The sequence below is a fragment of the Peromyscus leucopus genome, chromosome 15 (assembly GCF_004664715.2).
Source record: "Peromyscus leucopus breed LL Stock chromosome 15, UCI_PerLeu_2.1, whole genome shotgun sequence".
In the NCBI taxonomy this organism is placed as follows: domain Eukaryota; kingdom Metazoa; phylum Chordata; class Mammalia; order Rodentia; family Cricetidae; genus Peromyscus; species Peromyscus leucopus.
Window position 1 is genome coordinate 65,316,643 of NC_051076.1, and position 24,485 is coordinate 65,341,127.

General features: G+C 38.4%; 1 protein-coding gene across 3 annotated transcripts in view; it reads left to right on the forward strand.

Moving 5' to 3' along the window:
* The window catches only part of Dpp10 (dipeptidyl peptidase like 10), a 1,509,398-nt gene that overhangs the window by 1,390,126 nt on the left and 94,787 nt on the right, over positions 1–24,485 (forward strand). For all 3 annotated transcript variants that reach the window (XM_028883881.2, XM_028883880.2, XM_028883882.2), the window contains exon 8: positions 15,829–15,949. In XM_028883881.2, the coding sequence (XP_028739714.1) occupies positions 15,829–15,949 (121 nt within the window). The remainder of the gene's footprint in view (positions 1–15,828; positions 15,950–24,485) is intronic.

The window sequence follows — 24,485 nt, forward strand, 5'->3', positions numbered from 1 at the left end:
TCTAGCAAAATGAAAGTAGTACTTTATAACCAACAGAGAGATTTATTAAAGGCCAGAACGTCAGACGTAATCAAACTATTTAACTTGTGCTCATAGCTTGACTTAGCACTGAGAAATGGACACTGAGAATTTATCACATACTGGAAAATTAAGGAAACAGGATCACATAAAGAGAAAAGTTGATGGCTACATTGAGGCTTTCAGTGAAATACTGATACAATTCTTCATGTTCATACTTAAAATGAATGATAACTACTAATAAATCCCATGTAACATTTTCCTTTGCTTTAAATTGATTTTAGCACACAACCAGCAATGTAGAGCTGAGCATATTAACGTCGCATACAGATGGTGCTGAGAGCCTAAAACCAACAAGGCTCACACCCCCAAAAGTTCCTACTGGAGCCTCAACAAGTTACTGCTTTTCTCCTTTGGGAATCATCACTCTGAGTTAAAAATTTGTGGTTTGCTCTCATAATTAGTACTACTTTACAGGATTTTGGATCTGTCTTGTTTTTTTTTTTTTTTTTTTTTTTTTTTTTTTTTTTTTTTTTTTTGTTCATATTGAAAAAGGGTCTTGTATAGCCCAGGTTAACCTTGCACTTGCTGTGTAGCTAGAGACAACCTTAAACTCCTGATATTCCAGCTTCTGTTTCCCAAGGATTCAAATTTTAGACATACAACACTATTGCTAATTTATGCTGTGCTAGGGATCAATCAAACCAAGGGATTTATGCATGCTAGGCACATACTGTATACATTTAGGTATATCCCAGATCATGATATATATTTTATACATAAACAAAGATATAGAAATATATCCATCTATTGATTTAGGTGTCAATCCATCCATATACATATCTCCATTAGGCATATGCTTTGGAGTCAGCTTTTCATAACATGCTGTTCTCCAGTTGTTCTGAACTGTCAAAAGCCAGTAAGATTTAGAAAGTGCACAGAGCAGTTCACCTTTCCAAAGCAGTGCATCAAAGTTGTATTCCCTTCATATGTTTGATAACAGTTATTATTTTCTACTTTGTCTATTTAATCATTTTAATTATAAGATCCAAGCACTTAGGTTTTGTTTGTTTGCACTCTTTTATATCAGCAAAAGAATCTAAGTTATAAAAATCAAAATAGACTTCAATTTCTTCATGAGATTTTATTTTATAATATTAAACAGTAATTCCTCCAAACTTGTTCTTAAAATGTAATGTTGTGTGTTACTTGGCAAGGACATTTTCCCTTTAATATTCAGTGAAATCTGATCTTTCAAGGAATCATGACTTAAATTTTCAAGGAATTTTTTATGTGTTCAAAACAAAAAAGATGGGGTGCTTAAAAACACCTCCTAGGTGTTAGGATAATTAATGTTAACTACTGCATATTGACCTTGTTTTGAGACTGTCAGAGATGAATGCCTAATTGGCATGAATGATTTGACTGGGCTGTTCTCTATCCCAGAGATGATCCTGTGGCAAAATGAAAGTAGTAATTTATAACTAACTAATAGCCTGTTGGTTATAAAGTAGAGATAGCTCATGGTTAAGAGTGCTTGCTGCTCTTGCAGAAGATCTGAGTTCAGTTCCCTGCACCTACTTCAAGTGGTTCACCAGATATAAATCCAGTAGTAGATAATTAAACATACTTGCATTCACATGCTCATGCAGGTATATGCATACAAACACCCCCCAAAACACACACACACACACACACACACACACACACACAAACACTAAAATTAATCCTAAAAATTATGTCTTGAAAATCATCTTATATGTATGATCAAATTAAATGTGATGTATTTTCACGCTCTTTATGATCCATATGAGTATGTATACATGTTGTAATTTTGTTTTAATGCTGTCCATATGTTGTATTTCTCTCATCTAATAGAAGTATGATATTTATCTCTATTAGTAATATAAATTATTACAGTATCTATAATTTTTATAATCATGTGTGCATGTCTGGGTGATTGTATACCATCTTGCTAGTCTAATCACTTCAGGGTTTTCATATATCTTATTTTCAAAATAGCATGATACAAAGTTTTTTCCTTTTCTTTTTCTCCACCTTTCTTTTCTTGTTAAAGATATACTCTTGTGTTTTCTTTGCTGATCTTGAACTTGTGTTCCTCCTACCTTCATCTTCTTGGTGCTGAGCTTACAGGTATGTGATTACAATTGAGATTACATACAATACTGGGGACTGAACCTAGGACTTCATGAGTGCTCAGTAAGCATTCTACACACTGAGATAGAGCCCCAACCCAACACTGCATTTATTTTAAAACAATTATTCAGTTTGCTATATATACATGCTTAAGGAATTTAATAAATTGATGTTCTAGTTCCATTCTGATGCTGGATAAATGTAATGACCAAAAGCAATTTAGGGGAGCAGAGGTTTTACTGCCTCACACTTCTAGGTCATAGTCCATCATTAAGGGAAGTCAAGGCAGGAATTCAAGTAGGAACTTGAAGCAGAAACTATGTGAGAAAACTGCCTGTTGACTCTTCCATGGTATGGTGCTGGCATAACTGGATGTTGGCAAGTAGAAAAATACAAAGGATCCATATCTATTCCCATGTATGAAACTCAAGTCTAAGTAGATCAAAGACCTCAAAATAAAACCAGTTACACTGAAGCTGATAGAAGAGAAAGTGGGAAGTAGCCTTGAATGCATTTGCACAAGAGACAACTTTCTGAATATAACACCAGTAACACAGACATTGAGATTGACAATTAATTAATGGGACCTCCTGAAACTGAAAAGCTTCTGTAAGGCAAAGTACACTGTCAATAAAACAAACAACAGACTACAGAATGGGAAAAGATCTTCACCGACCCCACATCTGACAGAGGGATGATCTCCAAAATATATAAAGAACTCAAGAAATTAGACATCAAATTACCAAACAATCCAATTAAAAAAAAAACTACAGAGCTAAACAGATAATTCTCAGCACAAGAATCTCAAATGGAGCTGGGCAGTGGTGGCATACTTCTTTAATCCCAGCTCCTGGGAGGCAGAGTCAGGCAGATCTCTGTGAATTCATGGCCAGCGTGGTCTACAGAGCGAGATCCAGGACAGGCACCAAAATAACAGAGAAACCCTGTCTCAAACAAACAAACAAAGCATCTCAAATGGCCAGGATACACTTAAAGAATTGTTCAACATCCTCAGTCATCAGGGAAATGCAAATCAAAATATCTCTGAAATACCATCTTACACCTGTCAGAATAGCTAAGATAAAAAAAAACACTAACAACAGCCTATGTTGGAGAGGATGTGGAGTAAGGGGAACACTACTGCTTGTGGGAGTGCAAACATGTACAGCAACTTTGGAAATTGGTATGGTGGTTTCTCAGAAAATTGGGAATCAATCTACCTCAAGACCCAGCTATATCAATCTTGGGCATATACCCAAAGGATGAGCAGTCATCCCACAAGGACACTTGATTAATTATGTTCATAGCAGCATTATTTGTAATAGCCAGAACCTGGGAACACTCTAGATGTCCCTCAGCTGAAGAATAGATAAAGAAAATTTGGTACATTTATACAATGGATTATTACTCAGCAGCAAAAAAACAATGAAATTTGCAGGCAAGTGGATGGAACTAGAAAAAAATCATCCTGAGTGAGGTAACCCAGACCCAGAAAGACAAACATGGTATGTGTGCACTCATAAGTGGATATTAGCTGTTAAGTAAAGGATAACCATGCTACAATCCACAGCCTCAAGAAAACCAGGTAACAAGTAGGAGCCTAAGAGAGATTCATGGATTTTCCTGGGAAGGGGAAATAGAACAGATCTCCTGGATCTCCTGGGGGGCTTCAGTGGAGGTATGGGAACATAAGGGATTGTATAGGGCAAGTTGGAGGCAGGACAGAAGGGGAGAATAATGGAAGAGATTTCTTGATGGGGGTATTTTGGGATTAGAGAGAAACCTGGAGTGAGGGAAACTCCCAGGAATCTACAAGGATAACCCCAGATAAGACAACTAAAAGTAGTGGAGAGGGTGCCTGAACTGGCCTACTTCTGTAATCAGATTGGTGACTTTCCTAATTGTTGTCAGAGAGCATTTATCCAGTAACTGATGGAAGCAGATGTAGAGATCCACAGCTAAGCACTAGGCTGAGCTCCGGGAGTGCTATTGAGAGAGAGGAGAGAGAGGAGAGAGAGAGAGAGGAGAGAGAGGGAGAGAGAGAGAGAGAGAGAGAGAGAGAGAGAGAGAGAGAGAGAGAGAGAGAGAGAGAGAGAGAGAAAGGATTATGGGAGCCAGGGGTTTCAAGGTCATGACAGGGGAATTCACAGAGATAGCTAACCTAAGTACATGGGAACTCACCAACTCTGGACTGATAGCTAGTGAGCCTGCATGGGACAGAGCTGGGACCTCTGCATGTGTGTGACAGCTGTGTAGCTTAGTCTATTTGTGGGGCTCTTAGCAGTGCAATCAGGACCTGTCCCTGGTGCATGAGCTGGCTTTTGGGAACCCAATCCCTAAGCTGGGTTGCCTAGACCAACCTTGACAAAGTGGGAGGAGCTTGATCCTGCTTTAACTTGATGTGCCATGCTTTGTTGTCTCCCATGGGAGGCCTGCCCTTTCTGACTGCAGAGGGAAGAGTGGATGCTGCTGGGTGGGGGGTGGGGTAGAAGGAAGATGGGGGAGGGAATGGGAGGAGATGAGGTGGAGGAAACTGTGGTCAATATGTAAAATAAATGAAAAAAATATAATAAAAAATTTTAAAGATTTTCTTTTACATTTTTTCCCTTTTATTTTATTTTACAATACCATTCAGTTCTACATATCAGCCATGGATTTCCTTGTTCTCCCCGCTCCTGCTCCCTCCCCTTCCCCCCAGCTCAACCCCCATTTCCACCTCCTCCAGGGCAAAGACTCCCCCGAGGACTGAGATCAACCTGGTAGACTCAGTCCAGACAGGTCCAGTTCCCTTCTCCCAGACTGAGCCAAGAGTCCCTGCATAAGCCCCAGGTTTCAAACAGCCAACTCATGCAATGAGCACAGGACCTGGTCCCACTGCCTGGATGCCTCCCAAACAGATCAAGCCAATCAACTATCTCACCTATTCAGAGGGCCTGATCCAGTTGGGCGAGAAAGAGGAGGGTTTATATGAGCGAGAATTGTTGAAACCAAGGTTGGATAAAGCATAGGGACAAATAGCCAAACGAATGGATTTTCTTTTACATTTAAATTTTATCTTATTTATATGAATGTTTTATCTGCATGGCTGGTGCATGCAGAGGCCAGGAGAGAGCATCAGATCCCTTCTGACTGGAGTTATAGATATTTGTGAGCAGCCATGTGGGTTCTGGTGATCAAATATGTTTTTTTTTTCTGCCAGAGCAGTTAGTGTTCTTAACCACTGAACCAGCTCTCCAGCCCAATTAGCTCGCTTTTTCATACAGCTCAGGACTTCTCAGTGGATGGGCCCTCCTACATCAATTAACAATCAAGACAGCCCTCCCCCCAGACCTGCCAACACATGAATCTGATCTATGTAATTCCTCAGTTAAGGCTTTCTGCTCAGCTGACTAGGCAATATCAAGATGATATTAAAGCTAACAAGGGCAGCTATGATTGTGGAAAATTAGTCTGTGACTATTGAAAAAAGACCAGGAGGTTCCACAGTTGTATCAAAGGAAGGTCTGAACCCTAAAATGTAGTAGTAACAGTGGAGTATAGCCCATAGCACAGGAATCGAAAGAAGCCCACTATTTGTTGGTTTGTGTGTTCAAACCATTCTGTTGTGAATAGTATAAGACTCAAAGTGGACCTGATATGAAGGGCATACAACCAGGACCGAGAAATCCTGTAGGATATAGTTCTATAGGAAGAGGCTTGAAAAGATCCAACTGGCTGCACCATCCCACACCTCCCTCAGCGCTGGAGAAGGCTCGCTTTCCCCGTGTCCTCTCAGCATTCACTGTTCTTTGCTTTATGCATAAGAATCATTCTGCTTGGAGTGAGATGAAATCACTAAGTTGTTTCAATTCACGTTTCCCTGCAGGCTAAGGGCATTGCACACATTTAAAAGTGTCTACTGGCCATTTATGTTGCTCTTTTTGAGAACCATCTGTTAAGTTCTTTGACCCATTGTTTAGTAGTTTCATTTTGTTTTGAAGATATTTCCTTTCTTTTTGAGCTATAACACTCAAAAGACTATAGATCCTATGAGAGATACCTGCACATCCCTGGTTATTGATGTTCTAGTCACATTAACAAGACAATGGAGTCACCCTAATCTCCATCAACACAAGAATGGTTAGAGTAAATGTGACACAGATACACAATATAATTTTATTCAGCCATAGAGAACAGTTAAAATATAAAATGCGTAGAAAATTGATTAAAATGAAAGATCTTCTACTAAGAAAGTGACCTAGGTTCAGCAATGATAATGCATGTAGCATGTTTCCTTTTATGTTCTGATCTCACTTCTGATTTCCAAACGTGTGTGTTTACAGAAGAGTGTGTGTGTGTGTATGAGTCATAAAACCAGAGAAGCATGAGAAAAGAAAAGGCACTTAAGGAAAGGGTGTGTGTGTGGGGGGGGGGGAACACACTACATGAAAGCAGAAAGGAGAGTTGGCAGTGAGACAGGGAAGAGGACTAAGGGTGGACACCATCAATCATGCCAAAGTATGTGTGGAAATGCCACGAAGAAATCTGCTACTTTCTATGTGAATTAAAAAATTTAGCTTGTTCAGCTTAAGGGGTCCTGGCAGTAGAATCAGGATTCATCCCTGGTGTATGAGCAGACTTTTTGGAGCCCACTGGTTATGGTGGGACACCTCACACAGCCTTGAGGCGAGGGGGGGGGGGGAGCTTGGACCTGCCTCTACTGAATGTACCAAGCTCTGCTGATTCCCCATGGGAGGAGGCCTTACTTTCTTGTAGGAGTGAAAGGGAGGTGGTTTGATGGGGGAAGGCTGGAGGGGTGGGAGGAGGGAAGAGGGGGACCTGTGATTGGTATGTAAAATGAACAAAAAATTTCTTAATTAAAAATATTTTAAAAGAGCCGGGCGGTGGTGGCGCATGCCTTTAATCCCAGCACTCGGGAGGCAGAGGCAGGCGGATCTCTGTGAGTTCAAGGCAGCCTGGCTACAAGTGAGCTCAGAAAGCGCAAAGCTACACAGAGAAACCCTGTCTCGAAAAACCAAAAAAAAAAAAAAAAAAAAATTTTAAAAGAACACCAAATAAAAGGTACTAAAACTCCACCATTTGGACTCACAACACCACAGTAAGCTTTTTTTAGATATCTATTAGGAAAAAAAGTACTTTATTTGCACAATTACCATTCCTTTTTAAAAAATATGTTTATTTTATAATTAATTTAATTTTACATATCAGCCATGGATTCCTCTGTCCTCCCCCCTCCTACCCTCCAGCCTTCCCCTCAATCCAACCCCATTCCCACCACCTCCAAGGCAAGGTCTCTCCTAGGGATACAGCCCAACCTGGTAGATTCAGTTGAGGCAGGTCTAGTCCTGTCCTCCCTGCATCAAGGCTGAGCAAAGTGTCTCAGCATAGGCCCTTGATTTTAAAAAGTCAGCTTATGCACCAAGGACAGGTCCTGGTCCCACCGCCTGGGGGCCTCCTAAACAGTTCAAGCTCATCAACTGTCTCACTTAACCAGAGGGCTTGGTCCTGTTCCATGGGGGCTCCTGAGCCATTGGTTCACAGTTGATGTGTTTCTGCTAGTTTGACTATTGACCCTGTGCTTTTTCCATCATGGTCTCGATATCTCTTGCTCATATAATCCCTCCTCTCTCTTTCCGGTTGGTCTCCTGGAGCTCAGCCTGGGGTTTGACCATGGATCTCTGCATCTGCTTCCACCAGTCACTGGATGAGAATTAATCTGAATATTTGAGCCACTCTTCTTCTACCTGTCCTTCATGTTCATGGTCCATTATTTAATCACCAACAATTGTTTTCTTAAGCATTTCCACATGCCTGTTCAAACAAAAAACAAACAACAAACAAAAGCCCACTAATCAGTTAGGAGAAAATGGCTTGGTGTAGCAACCTGGTAGAACCAGGCTGGGATTTAGTAGAAAATGGTGCACAAGTACTCGATGTAACTCTGTCCCCAATAGCCCCACACTTGTCAGGGTGGCTAGTTCTTTCTGTCTGTCAGCCTGCATGTTCTTCCTCTTTCTCTTCAAACCCATGATTTCCTCCTTGTCCTTTAGAGTACAGTCAGTTCTGTATCTTTAAAGCCATGAGGAAGCAGACCACTCAACATGTCTGCATTCATGGCTTAGCCCAGTAAGCCTTGCTTTTCCCTCACTGGCATTTAGAGGTTTACCCTACATTTACTCTACCATGTAAGACTGCACTCTTCTTGAGGATAGGGATTACTCATTAATAAGTCTCCACAACCCAGGAAAACTTAGCCATGCTTTCAAACAGCAAATTACCAATGAGCTCTTGGAGAATTGTACTACTTTGTACTGGCTGGTTTTGTGTGTCAACTTGACACAAGTTGGAGTCATCAGAGGAAGGAGCTTCAGTTGAGGAAGTTCCTCCATGAAATCCAGATGTAAGACATTTTCTCAATTAGTGACCAATGGGGGAGGGCCCAGCCCATGGTGGGTAGTACCATCCCTGGGCTATTGGTCTTAAGTCTCTAGGAAGGTGGGCTGAACAATCCATGGGAAGTAAGCTGGTTAAGTAGCTTCCCTCTATGGCTTCTGCATCAGGTCCTGCTTCTAGGATCCTGCCCTACTTGAGTTCCTGTCCTGATTTCCTTCAATGAATACTGAAGTATAAGCCTAACAAACCCTTTCCTCTCCAACTTGCTTTTTGACCATGGTGTTTCATCACAGCAACAGAAACCCTAAGACATACTTATAAAACATTCTCAGGCAAAGAATTTACATAACTCTAAATTAGCCCAGGGTGATTTTGCACTGCTGGTACAGCCAAGGGACATAGCATAGACAAATGTCTGGACAACATTTGGTTACTGGTTACATTTTTGGTTGCCATGACCAAAGACATACAAAAACAATTTAAGAGAAAGGTTTATCAGTCCCTCGTGGTTGGGAAGTCATGGTGTCAGCAGTGTGGAGCGGCTGGTTACATTGCATCTCCAGGCAGGATGCAGAGAAAGATGTATGTGAGTGTTTATCTAGTTTCACTTCTTTATGCAGTCTTAGACCCCCACCTGACAGAATGGGCCTGCACATAGGGTCTTTCTCTCATTTGAGTTAACCTAATTTAGAAAATTCTTAAAAGACATGACTGGAATTTTTAAGGGAATTCTGGGGCTTTCTAAATTGACAGTCATCATCACTAGTTATCATAACTAAGGAAAGAGTGTTTTCTGTAATTTGGTTATTGAAATCAGGGATGCAGGTGAACATAGTTTCCTATAGAGGACAATCCTCCATAATCAAGTTTCTTCTTTACTAAATGTAAGGAGAGAACCAAGATTGAAAAACTGCCTTAAGGTAAGAAAACAGTTTAATTATTATGATTTTTAAAAAGGAATATAAAGAGGCTGGAGAACTGGCTCACTGATTAAGAGCATGTACTACTCTTGCAGAAGACCTGAGTTCAATCCTAGTACCTACAATAAACAGCTCACAATCACCTATAATTCTATCTGCAAGAGATCTGATGCCCTCTTTTGGCTTCTGCTGGCACACATACTCTCACATATACACACACAATTATAAAGGAAGCAAATATTTAGTTTTTATAATTATTAAACATCTGTTGTCCATTAGTCCATGTGCCAAATTAATTTCTGTATTACAGAGATCATTAATCTCTGAAATTAACATTGACAATTTATTCACAGTCATATGAGCATCTATTATCTACATACAAATATAAATGTATTCATTAATCAAAAAGGAAATAACAATCAAAATAAAAATGAGATCTTGCTTCATACCTAAATAATTACTAGTGAACTAACCAACTGATCAAGAAACATTAATGCTGGCTATGATGTGAAATTGTCAAATATATGCATTGCTGGTATGAATGAATCTAGGGGAAATACTCTGGGTAACAAAGTGAAAATTCCTCCAAAAATTAGAATAAAACCTCATTGTGATCCTAGTAATAACATTTCTGTGGTGGTTAAAATAAGAATCCTCACATCCCCATATGCTTGATCCCTAGTACGTAAAACAGTTTTAGAAGGATTTGGAGGTGTGGCCTTATTGGAGTAGGTGTGTGACTGGAGGTCGACTTTGAGTTTTCCAAAGCACCTGCCATGTGCAGTATTTCTCTCTACCTGTGGATCAGGATGTAAAGCTCTCAGTTACTGCACCAGTACCATGCCTTCCTGCCTGCTGCCATGCTTCTTGACATGATAGTCATGGACTAGACCTCTGAAACTGTAGGCAAGCCCCAAATTACATGCTTTCTTTTATAAGTTTTGTCTTGGCCGTGGTGTCCCTTCCTAGCAATAGAACAGTTAGATAACTTCTTAGTCTTGATTTGAAAGAACAAAGAGGTGAATTTCCAGAAGACATAGGCAATTCTGTGCAGAATGCTGTTGGAAACCCCCAGTGTATGGAAACTAGCTAAATGTCCAACAGTAAGTAGGGGGATGAAAAAAGCATTCTATATAAATAAAAGAGGCCACCAGGCTTTCTTAATTTCCATGTTGGCAGTTGTTACCATCTGGGATTGCTTTTATTTATACCTTTTCCCAAAGAGCAAGCCACAAAGAAAGAAAGTCCAAACATTCTTCCAGCTACAGTGAATCTTTATGGATACTCCAACACCATTACAAATAGCAGAGATTTGTTTGAGGAATTTGTTTTTATTTTTAATTATATGTGTTTGTGTGTTTGTGTATGTATGTCTACACAGTACAGAACAGGGCATCAGAGCCCTGGTGCTGGATTTATAGTTCCACTGCACTCACTTTGTTATTTTCTTTTAACCTGGCTAAAAGTCTGAGACAATGCTTCTACCAGAACAACAAACAAACAAACAAAGCATTGCTGCTGATAGAATCCTTAACAAGAGTTTATTGATACTGTTATCATTCTCTTCCTTCACATCATAGTTCATTTCTTAGCCAGTGTGGTGGACACACTGCTACAATCCTAGAAACAAAGAGGTGGGAACAGGAAGAAGATGATTTGAAAAGCAGCTTGTACTGCATCATGTGGGCCTTTCACCAACCAAAGCCCTTGCTTCATTTCTTGCTGTATGTCCATCTAAGTTGTGGGTGGGAAAATGGTTATGCTCACCTTTTCCCCCACTAATAATTCAGAATGTTCAGAGGTTCAGCAAAAGGAGCATCTGCTCCTGGGTAGGGCAGGAAGAAAAAAAGACAATAAAATAAAATTTGTTCTTGAGGCTGGAAAGATGGCTTAGTAGTTAAGAGCAATTGCTGCTCCTTCAGAGGACCCAGATTTACTTTATGTCATCCAGAATGGGCATCTCACAACCAACTACTGCTCTAGCTACAGGGGGTTTGATTCCCTCTCTTTGACTCTGCAGGCACTTACACTCATGTTTACAGACATAATTAAATATGGCATAAATCTTTCTTTTTTTTTTTTTTTTTTTTTTTTTTTCGAGACAGGGTTTCTCTATGTAACTTTGCGCCTTTCCTGGAACTTACTTGGTAGCCCAGGCTGGCCTCGAACTCACAGAGATCCGCCTGCCTCTGCCTCCGGAGTGCTGGGATTAAAGGCGTGTGCCACCACCGCCCGGCTTAGCATAAATCTTTTAAAAATTTTTCTTAAAGATTCTCTGCTGCCTAGTTTTATGTCAACTTGACACAAGTTACAGTCATCTGAGAGGAGGGAGACTCATTTGAGAAAAATGCTTCCTTAAGATCAAGCTGTAGGTGGGACTTAGGACACTTTATTTATTGATGATTGGATGGGAAGGCCCAGCCCATTTAAGGTAATGATACTCCTCAGCTGGTGGTCCCTAGGTTGTACAAGAAAACAGTCTAAGCAAGCCAGTAAAAAGCTCTCCTCCATGGCCTCTACATCAGCTCCTGCCTCCAGATTCCTGACCTGTGTGAGTTCCTGCCCTCACCTGTTTTTGATGATGAACTGTTATATGGAAGTGTAAGAGAAATAAACCCATTCCTCCTCAAATTAATTTTGGTTATGGTATTTCATCACAGTGATATTAATCCAAACTAAGACAGACTCATACATCGGAGATGTTGAGTTTGAGGCAACTTAAGCTACATAGTAAAATCTGTCTCAAAAATATATTGATGATAACAAAATAAAATCTTCCCATAAACACAATGTTATATCTAGGCACTTGGCAATGAAAAACCTGTGGTTTGAATGTTCATTACATATTTCCTAGCAGCAAAATTCAGACACTGTGTTTTGGTTGTAATCTCTTACACTTCAGTGGATTTAAACTTTTAAGTTATTTTGTAAGTAAATTAAGAAAACTGATTTTGAAAAACTAGGGAGTTGACATGCTGTATGAATTGGAGAGTTACCTCATTAAAAAGCTATCGCTTTCTGTTTGTTGGGACGCTTAGGTGACTAATAGAAGGAATTAATTAATGATCTCAAAATATGGCATTTTAATCAGTGACATTGGGTTAAACAGTATCTTTAAATATATTTTCATTGTGATTTAAATTTATTTGGGGTGAGACATGTATACTTAAGAGGTTAAGAGTCCTTGCTGCTTTTGCAATGGACCCCAGTTTGGTTTCATGCACCCATTTCAGGAGGCTCACATACATATAACTCCAGCTCCAGGAAATTTGAAGCCACCTTCTGGCCTTTGCAGGCACCTCTATGCATTTGCACAAACCCCCACCCTTATCATAAATAAAAAAATAAAATTAAAAAAAACTTAGCTACAGCTCTCAGTGATGCCCTTAGGATTCAATTTAATTTTGTCAGACTTCCCAGATGGTACCTGGGAATGTTTGCAGCTCCCAGTTGCTAAGGAAGTGGCTATGGCCTGCAATTACTAGTGACAAAACATGAATTTATTAAATAAAAACAATTGACAGTTAAAATTAATTAAGTTCTAAATGTGCATTGTCACAAAGGCAGCCACTAATTTATTTTTTTCCACTGGAAAATGATCTTGGGGACTCTCTGTGGACTTGCAGCTTTGGATAGAATAGTATTATCATTGCTGGTTCCATGTTGGTTTTTCTTCTTCTGCATTAGAGAAGATGTCAGTTGCACATGGATCCTGAACCCTCTCAAATCTGTTCTTTAAATATAAATATAATTAGTGGACAATAGATTTAGATAATTTATACATCTGCTAAAGTCATGGTTGTTTTAGTAATTATTTGACTTGGAAACTTTTTTATTTCCTTTTTTTGTAATATATGTTGTTTGACTTTCCATGGAGTGAAGTGAACAAGCATTTATTTACTCTGTAAATGGCACTAGTTACAGAACAAAGAAATGACTTCATCCAATAAGGCTGAGTAAACTGGTGAGTTTGTGGGGCTATGTATAGGAGAATTAGTAAGAGATTACTTACATAAGAATGGGTGATTCAAAGACAGTTGCATTACCAAAAACTCCATCAAGTATAAATAATGCTTCATGGCAGTTGTATTCCTAGAACTCCCTGTAGAACTTGCATGGTGGATAGTGTCTTTTCTACAGCAGTTGTCACTACTCATATAACCTTGAGGAGGAGGCTTGTGAGTCTTATAAGTTTCAGGAGCTTCCTAAGCCTTATGAGTTTTACTTGCTTCCTGAGCCTTTAAAATTTAATTCCTAATTCTTATGGATTGGGGGTAACAATTGGGAGGAAATATCATGTAGCATTAAAGACTTAAAATCATACTGCTTTGTATAAGACCTCTAGGTTTCCCAACAATAGCTTGAGTGATGATTTGTGTGTAATTTGCCAGCATGTTTCACAAGTCTTTGTAGAAGCTTCAGATGCAAAAGAGAAAAAGACTGAGTATATCTCTGGAAAGCAAAAGAAGAGCACATAAGAGGTGCAAAGCTTGAGCTTCTGTTATCTGGAATAAAACTAATACTATTTCTCAGCTTCTCTGTCACAAAGAAAGTTACTAAAACTTTCATCCATTGTTGGGATACCTGACAGAAGTGTGAAGTATTATGTAAGTCTGATACACTTGCTTTCAGTAGAGACTGTTTCCTATTAGCACCTGAAAATATCACAGAAATCCAAACAACAAATAGAACTTCATAATCTCCATCTTTAGAAGTCTTCATGATTTCTCTCTGTCCTCACTAGTGCTGTTGGCTATTTTACTCCCATTGCTACTACTACAGATATAACCACCATAATGTGGACAACTGGCCAATAGTTGGGATCATTTAGTTTGAAATATATAGCCTCCAAAGAATTTAGAATTTTTAAGTGTGCTGACATGTATGAAGTCAGCCTTCTGTGTGAGGTAGGCATGGATGTTATGACTTGTATATCCAGAATCCCATTTATTCTTCACAGCAAACCTGCAAAACCAGTGTAAATCTCATCTAGTTTTTATGCAAGAATACTGAGATTTAGAAAGATGAGAAAAAAATATCCAAGTCACTAAGATTTTACTATAGTATATAAGATGTCTTTTTTTGTTGTTGTTTTTTGTTTTTTTTTTTTTTTTTTTCGAGACGGGGTTTCTCTGTGTAGCTTTGCGCCTTTCCTGGAACTCACTTGGTAGCCCAGGCTGGCCTCGAACTCACAGAGATCCGCCTGCCTCTACCGCCCAATTGCTGGGATTAAAGGCATGTGCCACCACCGCCCAGCATAAGATGTCTATTGATGGAATGATTCATTAAATATACCCACTACTACTTCTTTCTAAATTCTCCACATTATAACAGGGTTTCAGTGATATTTTATATGTTTTATGATTTTTATTTCTTTATATATAGCAGTCTTTGAAATACAGATAAATATTATTCAGCCAATGTTTTCCTGTAAATTTTTGAGTTTTCTTTATTTGCTGTTGTGTGTTTGATTATTGTAACATGCTGGATACTTCAGTACTAGGTCATCTTTCACCATTTAATAGACAAAATACCAATTTGGCCAGTTTTAGACTCTGCTAGTATGTGGGAGAAAAGTGTTTCTATAAATGAATGAAAAGTTTCAAACATTTGGCAATAAATATATTATCAATAATCAATAATTAGTAATTTTATCCTGAGTTTCCAAAACAAAGTCATATCTTTTTTTGTGAGCATGGTTGATGCTGGTATTGGAGGTATTATGGTTGACATTATTTTGGAAGACTTCATGACCTGCTAGAGCCCCCTCATACTCTTGAAGAAGGAGTTGCCAGAGCATATGGGTCTATGGAAAGCTTGGTTTTGTGCACCAGCTCAAAGGAATTTTATTGCTGCTTATCATTAAGCACTGGAAGTGAACATGGACTGAGTCAGGGAGAGTTTCCCAAGATTATTTTATTGATCATCTAGACCTCATATCAAAGCTTTGCAAAGAGTTGGTTTGCTGTTACTAAAATAGCATCTAGTGGCAGTTATCTGTCTCATTGAGTTTACAAAATATCATTTCACAGCCAAAACAATTTGGCAGTATGAGACAAGCATTGTTAAGCAGATGAGACATCATTGATGAAAATATGGATTTGAAAGTATAAATGCCATGTAATTTCCAAAGGACAGCCTGATATCAATAAGATAAGGAAGGTAATAAGTATTAGTCTTTCAATGCCATTTGAATATAAACATAAAATGATATCAGTTTGAAAGCGGTCAGAGAATAATACCATTAGCTAGCTATCCAGGGATCATTCCCTAACACAAACATTTAAGAACGGCATACTAATATGTTTGGGTTTTGTTTCTTTCCTATTTCCTAATCCAGATTTATATTTTTGAAAACAATATCTACTATCAACCTGATATCAAGAGCAGTTCTTTACGACTGACATCTTCAGGAAAAGAAGGAATAGTTTTTAATGGGATTGCTGACTGGTTATACGAAGGTGAGTTGGACAATTCTAATTTCCAAAGGAAAAAAAAAAAACATTTTTTGTACATAAAACCTCTAAGAAAAATCTGATTGTTAAAGTCGTCCATTGCCTTTCTGGTTCTTCTCCATATTTCTTTTCAAGACAGTCATACTGTCTTATTGCATGAGCTTACATGCTGCCTGGCTCTGGTTCATATCTTTATAAATACTACTCATATCTTTTACAGTGAATGGATTGTGTGTGGATACCTATGGATATATTTACATTGTGCTAGACAAGTTTCAGTGCTGATAACACGTAATCCTTAAATGCAGATGGATACATCACTCTGGAATTAGATAGAGAAATTTTGCTTTTCTTTGGAAAAGATGATACAAACTCCAATTTGTTAAAAATTGCAAAAAGTAGATCCGAGAAATGGCTTGGTGCTTAAAAGAATGAACTGCTCTTCTTGGAAACCTGAGTTCCCTACCTAGCACTGATATTAGGTGGCTCATAATTGCTTATAACTGCAGACCCAGAGGCATCAACTTCATGGGTATCTGCACTCACATGTGCATTATTAAAAATGAAAAAATAAGGAGCTGAAGAAATGATTCGTCACTTAAGTGCAATTGATCCTCTTCCAAGAGATCCATGTTCAGTTCCTAGCCCACTTGGTGCCTCACAACTCTCTTTAGATCAAATCCTAGAAGATCTAATTCTGTTTCTGATCTCCATGGATTCTTGCATGCATGTGGTGCACATAAACTCATGCAAAAACATGCTATATACATAAATATAATGAATAAGTAAAATTTTAAAATAAAACTAAATTTAAAAAAGTATACAAAAGCCATTTTATTTAATCCTTCCCATTGGGGACACTGGGGTCATGTTTTAACAATTAGTACATGGGGACAAATGGGGTATAATTGATTATTTGTTTTTGATACTGTTAAATCAAATTTTGATAATAGCTGAGAATATCAAAGCAAATTAGGCAATGAAAAGCTCTGTCCAATTTTGATGATGGAGTAATTATTAGCTAGCTGTGTTCTAAGAATGAGAGATCAGGCCTGTGTTTAATACCTAGGCTTGTGACTGTTCAACCAAACATGGCAAACTATATCAAAATTTAGAGGTAGTCAGCCTACTTGATTGCAAATTATAAAGTCAGAGGAATAATTGAGAAAATGCATTTCATATCTTGAATTTTCAAACACAAATGTTCTAGTATTTATTTGATCATTTTTTTAACTTAGAGAATAGTTTATTATTTTCTGTAATGAAATCCATGTATGTTAAAACCTTACATATTTAATACATTGTGTTACCTCTGTACAAGTCGGAGTTCTTAATTTTTCTAGACTAATATTGCTGATAACTCCCATACACAGCTGCTTGACATGAGACAAGGGAACACTTGATTCCAAAGTGGACAGTGCAGCTGAAGACACTAAATGTTCCACTTATACATATATTAAAAGTAGTTTATATTTGCACATTTATATAAAAGACCAGTAATAACTGTATACCATATATTAATAATTGTAACATGTTTTCTCAGTAATTTGAAATTTGCAGAAATGGTACATTCTCTTTAAGAATAAAAGTAAATTAAAAAACTCTCAATAAACATCAATATTCAGTTACTAATATGTGGTATCTAAAACCACTTTTTAAATTTTTTAAATATTTTTCGTGTGTGTGTGTGTGTGTGTGTGTGTGTGTGTGTGTGTGTGTGTGATGTGTGTGATGTGTACATGCTACATCATATATCTGGGAGTCAGCTAACACTTGCCAGATAAAGTTCTGTCCCTCCACCATGTGGAGTCTGGAAATGGAACTCTGTAGCATGAATCTTAAAAGCTCTTATTAATAAAAAACAAACCCAGAGCAAGGTATTGGGGTGAATGCTGGAAGATCAGAGAAGCAGAACAAGCCACAGCCACCTCACATTGCCAACTTCTCAACTGAACCTGTTTCCTCAGACTGGGAGCCTCTGTGTCCTTATCCAAATGGCACTCAGCCGAACTGCTGCTAAAAGCCTAAAATCTTAACCAGCCTAGTTACTGGTTTTCACGCCTTTCTGCTTTCTGCCGTCACTTCCTGGGATTAAAGGCGTGTGTCACCATGCCTGGCTGTTTCCAATGTGGTCTTGAACTCACAGAGATCCAGACGGATTTCTGCCTCTGGAATGCTAGGATTAAAGGTGTGAGTGCCACCACTTTCTAGCCTCTGTATCTAGTGGTTGTTTTGTTCTCTGACCGCAGACTGTGCACATAGAAGGATGTGTGCATGTGCACATGTGCGCGCACACACACACACACACACACACACACACACACACACACACACACACACCATTGGCAGGAGACAAAAAGTCTAACCCCAGGAAACAGCTTTCAGAGTTACAGAAGGTTTGAACAGGTAGGTGTTTGTGCCTGGGGAATTCAAATTGCCTGGACAGCAATGGTGTATAAAAATGAGACAGAAGAGGGCAGCAAGACCCAAGATCAGCAGTGACCTGTGCCAGTGAGGTAGGACTTTGGGTATTTTGTTACTGGTGTGTACAGAAATGAAAGAAACTCGTCAAGCAGGGACTAGCTCTTGCACAGAGCTAGGTCGTTTTGGTGATGGTGTAGAGCGTGGGTGGAATGGTGGAAGGGACATTTTCTGTGCTCAATCAGGAGATAATGAGTCATAAAATGGGGGCTAGAGCAGTTAGGGGGAGGGAAGATTCTAAAACTGATGAGGCAGTAGCATAATTAGGTCTTAGTGGCTAAGCAGATGGGGTGCATGAGGAACGACAGAGGACAAGTCTAGAGTCTATTGCTTTGGGTTTGGGTCACTAATGAACAGCGGTGTCTGGCACAGTGAGAGATCAGTGACAAAGGGAGGCAGTCTCAGAGCAGAGAGGGGTTAGTGTAAGCATAGACATTTCACAGCCTGTTGGCATGCTATGATGGGTGACACCTTGTGATTCTTTTAAGCCAACAAGGTAAAAACTCGATGTCCTTTGCATAGGTTTCTCTGCCTTGAACACAAATTGAGAGGATTGAAACATCCGATTTCTTGGAAAAGCTACATGGAGATTGTAGTCATTCCATCTTTGTGAAATTTAAGAATTCATATTATTTTTTTCTATTTATTTGTTTATTTACTTATTGTGTGTATGTGTGTATGCACATGTGAAAATGCCCATTTTGTGTGTGTGTGTGTGTGTGTGTGTGTGTGTGTGAGAGAGAGAGAGAGAGAGAGAGAGAGAGAGAGAGAGAGAGAGAGAGAGAGAGAGAGAGAACAACATGTATGAGTTGTTTCTCTCCTCTCATGTAGATTCTGGAGACTGAACTCAGGTTATAGGGCTTGGTGGTAAGTACTTTTGCCTGCAGAGCCATCTCACCAGCCCTAAAGCCTTTTACTTAATGTGATAACAAAACTCCATGACTGTAGATGGAACTCTGTTGGTACAGCACTTGCCTACCACACACAAACCCTTCGACTGATTCCCAGCACTGCGTACACTGGGCATGATGCTTCTTGTCTGTAATTCCAGCATCTTAGAGGTAAGAAAAGAAAGATTGGGAGTTTATCCTCCTCAGATACAAAGTGAATTCAAGGCCCTTCTGGGATACAAAAATCCTTTACATGTATGAAAATTTCATAATAAAATTCAATATTATGTATAATCAATGTACAAAATACTGATAAATAATTCAAGTACAAATGTATATATAAATGTCAGCAAATAAACTAACAAAGTAATAAATTAAAAATTAAGTAGATATAAATAATATTGATATTGGAATAAATAATAATATAGACAATATAGCTAAATTAACATAATTAAATATATTAGAAACAGTATAAATATTAAATAAACAGACAATCAATAATTTATAAATCACAAGGAAACAGGTCACAGGCAACTTTCTGATGACACTATAGATCTGATACATTGCAGAGGGTAATCTGGACAATGATGACAAGCATTGTCATTCAGGTTAAACTTTGTCCCTCTGGCTCCTGCACCATCAGATGTCACTGGGGTTTTCTTTAGCCAAAGGCTCTTAATGCTACTGTCCATGAGGTGCCCAGTTCTCACTCCATTTCCAAGAGGAACCCTACCAAAGTAGCCACTTCAAAGGATTGGCAGTGGTAAATAAGCAATCGTTGATTTTCCCAGCCTTTTGCTTTCCATTGACCTTTAGTTTCCCTGATGTGCCTGTAGTTCCTACTCCCCAGCCTCTTCCTTCCTCTTCAGTATACCAACTGTGAGTCAATGACAAACCTCTGCACAATGTGTGCACCTCGATGGCATGTGCCCCTGAGAAACAGAGATTTCCTTCCTTGTACTTCATAGAAAGCAATTCTGATCTAAATCACCATATCACATAGTCACTTTTCTTAAATTGAAACTTGACTTCTCTAAAGGCCCTGGTGGGTGGGAATAAAGATAACTCAGAAAAAGACAATAAAAGTTGTAAGTCAGATGGCATGGTATGCTTCCGCACTTGAAAGGCTGAGGCAGGAGAATTGAAAGTTACTCAGTCTCTCCTGAAGAGTGAGTTCCATTCCACATAAGCTACATAGTCGCACCCTGTCTCAAAAGAAATGCAATGCAGTTTTACGACAAATTTTTAGGATGGGGCATGATCTGTTCACTACCAGGCTACTTTGTGAGCACAGTATTAATGCCCAAAGATACTAAGTGGAGTACTTACACATCTTTCCCAGTTTCATTTTCAGTCTCTTTTCTTCTAGTTTTATAACCATTCAATTCATAAGAAAAATATAGACACCTATTTTGAAGAGTTGTTGAAATTCTGAGAAATATCCACAAAATTACCAAAATATAAGATAATTTTAAGTATTTTATTTATTGAAAGTAAATCTAATGTTACCCATAAATATCTCTAGATTTGATATGGGTATACAACTGAAAATACCATGTCAATATTTCTTTTAAAGAACTTGTAAATTGCTAGGTGGTGGTGGCACACGCCTTTAATCCTAGCGCTCGGGAGGCAGAGGTAGGCGGATGGATCTCTGTGAGTTCGAGGCCAACCTGGGCTACAGAGTGAGTTCCAGGAAAGGCACAAAGCTACACAGAGAAAACCTGTCTCGAAAAATTAAAAAAAAAAAAAAAAGAACTTGTAAATTGAAAAAAAAAAAACAAGAAGAATGTAATGTAAAGTGTATAGTTGCCAACTTCACAACTTGAAATTGGGATTAGAGAGGGTAATGGAGTAATATGGTCAAAAAGTAATGTATAAAATTATGTAATATCTGTAACTATATAAAAAGGATCATTCTTTGAAATTCAATACACAGCTAAAGAATGCATTTTTCTGTCAAATGTGAACACAATACTACAACAGTTAATAATGATGTATGTGTTTGGAATATTTACAATGCAGTGAACTAAGCAACGATTGGTTAACAGACCCCTCTACTCATGGCAGTCAGAAGAAAGAACAAAAGTCAAGTCAACTTATTAAACAGATTGACAAGCAGTGCTCAGTTTGGTAGCATGGAGGAATTTAAGGTGCTCCATAGATGACAATGGTCCTTGCTTTGGTCTGAAAGAAGAGTAAAAAACAAAATAAAAAAAATATAGTATGAACAAAATCCTTTCACACATTTACTGTTGTATTAGTTTCATCAAAAGAGAACAATACAAAATGCCTATTTTTTTGCTACATTTTTATGTTCTGTTGGCAATGTCTTTGTCATCAGGATATCAAATCCTGGGCACTTGCCAGTGAAACTAGAAATAGAAAATAAGACAAAGTAAGCATACGGAGACAGGGGCATGGAAGACAGAGAGACAGGGTCATCGACAATATGGGCTCTCTGTGGATTCTGAAACAGCTGGTGGATTCACTGACATAACACTGGAGACCTTCATGGGTTAGGCCAAAGCAGTACTGTGAAAGTTGGGAATGAAAGATGGAAGTGGGAAGGGAGGAAAGAGAGGTAATTCCCACAAGAATGTTGACAGTAACATGAAGAAAATAAGTGGGATGGAACAACCATAGAAATTGCAGTGATGCCTCAGGAAATCTTGCCTGTCTAAATTGATTACAGGTGGATAAAAACCAGCTTGCCTTTTAGAAGAGCCTGTTAATCTGAATGAAATGATTAGATCTTCGATTTTGGGAAACACTTCATGTTTGTGGCTGTGTGTTCTTAAGTGTTTGTGATAAAAAAAACTACATGTGTTGAAAACTCCATCTGCTCTACAGTGAAATTCTGTAAAACACAGAAATAAAATTTTTATATAAAACCCAAAACTACACTAAATTAGAATGCAGTGTGATTTGTAAAAAAGAAATTGTTTGTAAATAATGTAATATAATTAGCATAAGAAGCCACAATCCTGAAATAAACACCCTGTTAGTTGCAATTAAAAAAATGGCGCCTTTTTTTTTTCAGAATGTCTATTGAGGAAATTATATTAAAGATGCTCTTATTTACCCCCTTCATATTGCAGGTGTTGGTACTTTCTTTTCATCACCTTGGTGGAGACAATCTCTTGTTCACTACTTCTGCATATACCAGGAAAGAGGAACCCCAAGAGTCCAGGGATTACCCCCTCCTCCTTTTATCTCCCTAGAGAAAATCTGAAATCACCAATGTCAGGGCAAATGTATCTGGCTTCTACTTGGTTTCTGAGGATCTATACTCAAGACCTCAAAGTTGCATCAGAAACATTTACTTACTGAGCCAACTCCCTTGCCCAGTCTATTTTATTTTTTATGGGACAAATAAGTATTTGCTAATCATTGGTTTCGTGTAGTAACAATATATTTAATTTATGACAGATAAGCTATATCATCGGGTCAAGCAAAGTGACTGGACTTTCTGTTAGGTTGCTGGTTTTCTTCTATTTTCTTTTTCCATTATATTAAGCTCAACATAATTACAAGAAAAGTTTGAGCTTCTTATTCAGAAGAATGGGCTTGTGAATATGTTCCAGTTGGTGTCATTATTCCTTCAGGAAATAAAACTTCTAAGCTAACGTCCTCACAATTAGGAGAACAGGAAATATACTATTTCATGGGTTAGATGTGTCAGAGTGATAGTCCATTACCATTTCCACTCCAGTTTAGCAACCCATTATGCTTTCTGTAGAATGTTGTCTCATTCAGTGTTGTTAAACAAAAAAATGCAATATTTCCGTAGAACAAATAAGTCCATGTACCCACCATTCCAGAAACATAAATCTAATACAAATAGGATAACACCACCAGTTTCCTACACTGAGTGTCCCTGTGGCCCTTCTTCATAAATGTTTGCCTGTTTACAGCCAGTGTAGTGTAGGTTATTAGGACAGTGACAGATATTTTGGTTAGATTTCATATAGCTGTGTCCACAGACCCATAGACAGCCAACAAAGTTGACTCCCAAGATATGTGTTTCTATTTGACACAGATGGCGCCTCACTGAATGGAAGGGTTCCTATGCAGTCAGTCTGCTCCAAGATAGTTGGCTAGTGTAGCAGGAAGCACCGCCACTATACCAGGGACAGGGAGGTAATCATGACTTTTGCATGTAAGGTAGGCACTAAAGGCTCACTAGAGGTTATATTGTCAGTGTGATTATTGATAGTCATTTTGATTATGGGTGTGGTCTATTGACTTTACATGACATTAATATGTTCATAAATATATTTGCATATATTTAATCCTTCTGATAATTCATCCTTAAATTTCTGTGCTTCCAAATGTCAAGTTTTATTCTTCCTATGTATCTGATCAAGTAGACATTTTTTAGTTACTATCCACAGGCCAAAGCTTTTTTGCAGAAACATGGAAATATTTTGTTCCAAATTCTTCCAAGTTGGAGGATCTGTTTATTATTGTACTTCAGTGTTCTTTGTGAGACAGAATATAGTATAGCTCTGATCCGTTTCCAGCTTGCTCATGTGTACCCTGCTCAGGGACCTGCCTACACTTTAAACCTGCATTCGGTCTTGACTTGTATTTGGCAACACAACTTGAGTCACACCTGTGACATGAAGGAGTGAGGCAAGTCAGAGATGGCAGTAGGTTAGGCAATTACACGTGCTCTTTAGGGTTAGCCCCTCACACACCTACACTTTCACTTTACAGCGTATTGTTGCTGCATTCACTCAGTAGGTAAGACAGTTCATAATGGGAAGTTGGGTTTACATTGTCATTTGATGATCCATTGTTAAGGTACTTTTAATCTTCATCTATTACTGGGCTTTCTTGGATCTTGGCTTTCTTTTCTAATTGCACAAGAAAAGGACTATTCTATTCCAATGATGCTTTGAGAACATTTGTTCTGCATGTGTGTTTTCAGCTTGAATTTCTCTTTTATTCATATAGCATTTTTCTAGGCTTTTAGGAAAACAATGTCAACCATGTTTTACAATCTTTATGATCACCATTATTTTTGTCACAACAAGGTGACACAAATATTTGTTCTTCTAACACTTTTCACCTCTACCAACATGTCACTCAAAGTCACCAGCAATTACAGTTGATGACTCACAACTATATCTTGTTCTATAGATTACCCATAATTTATTTCCTCC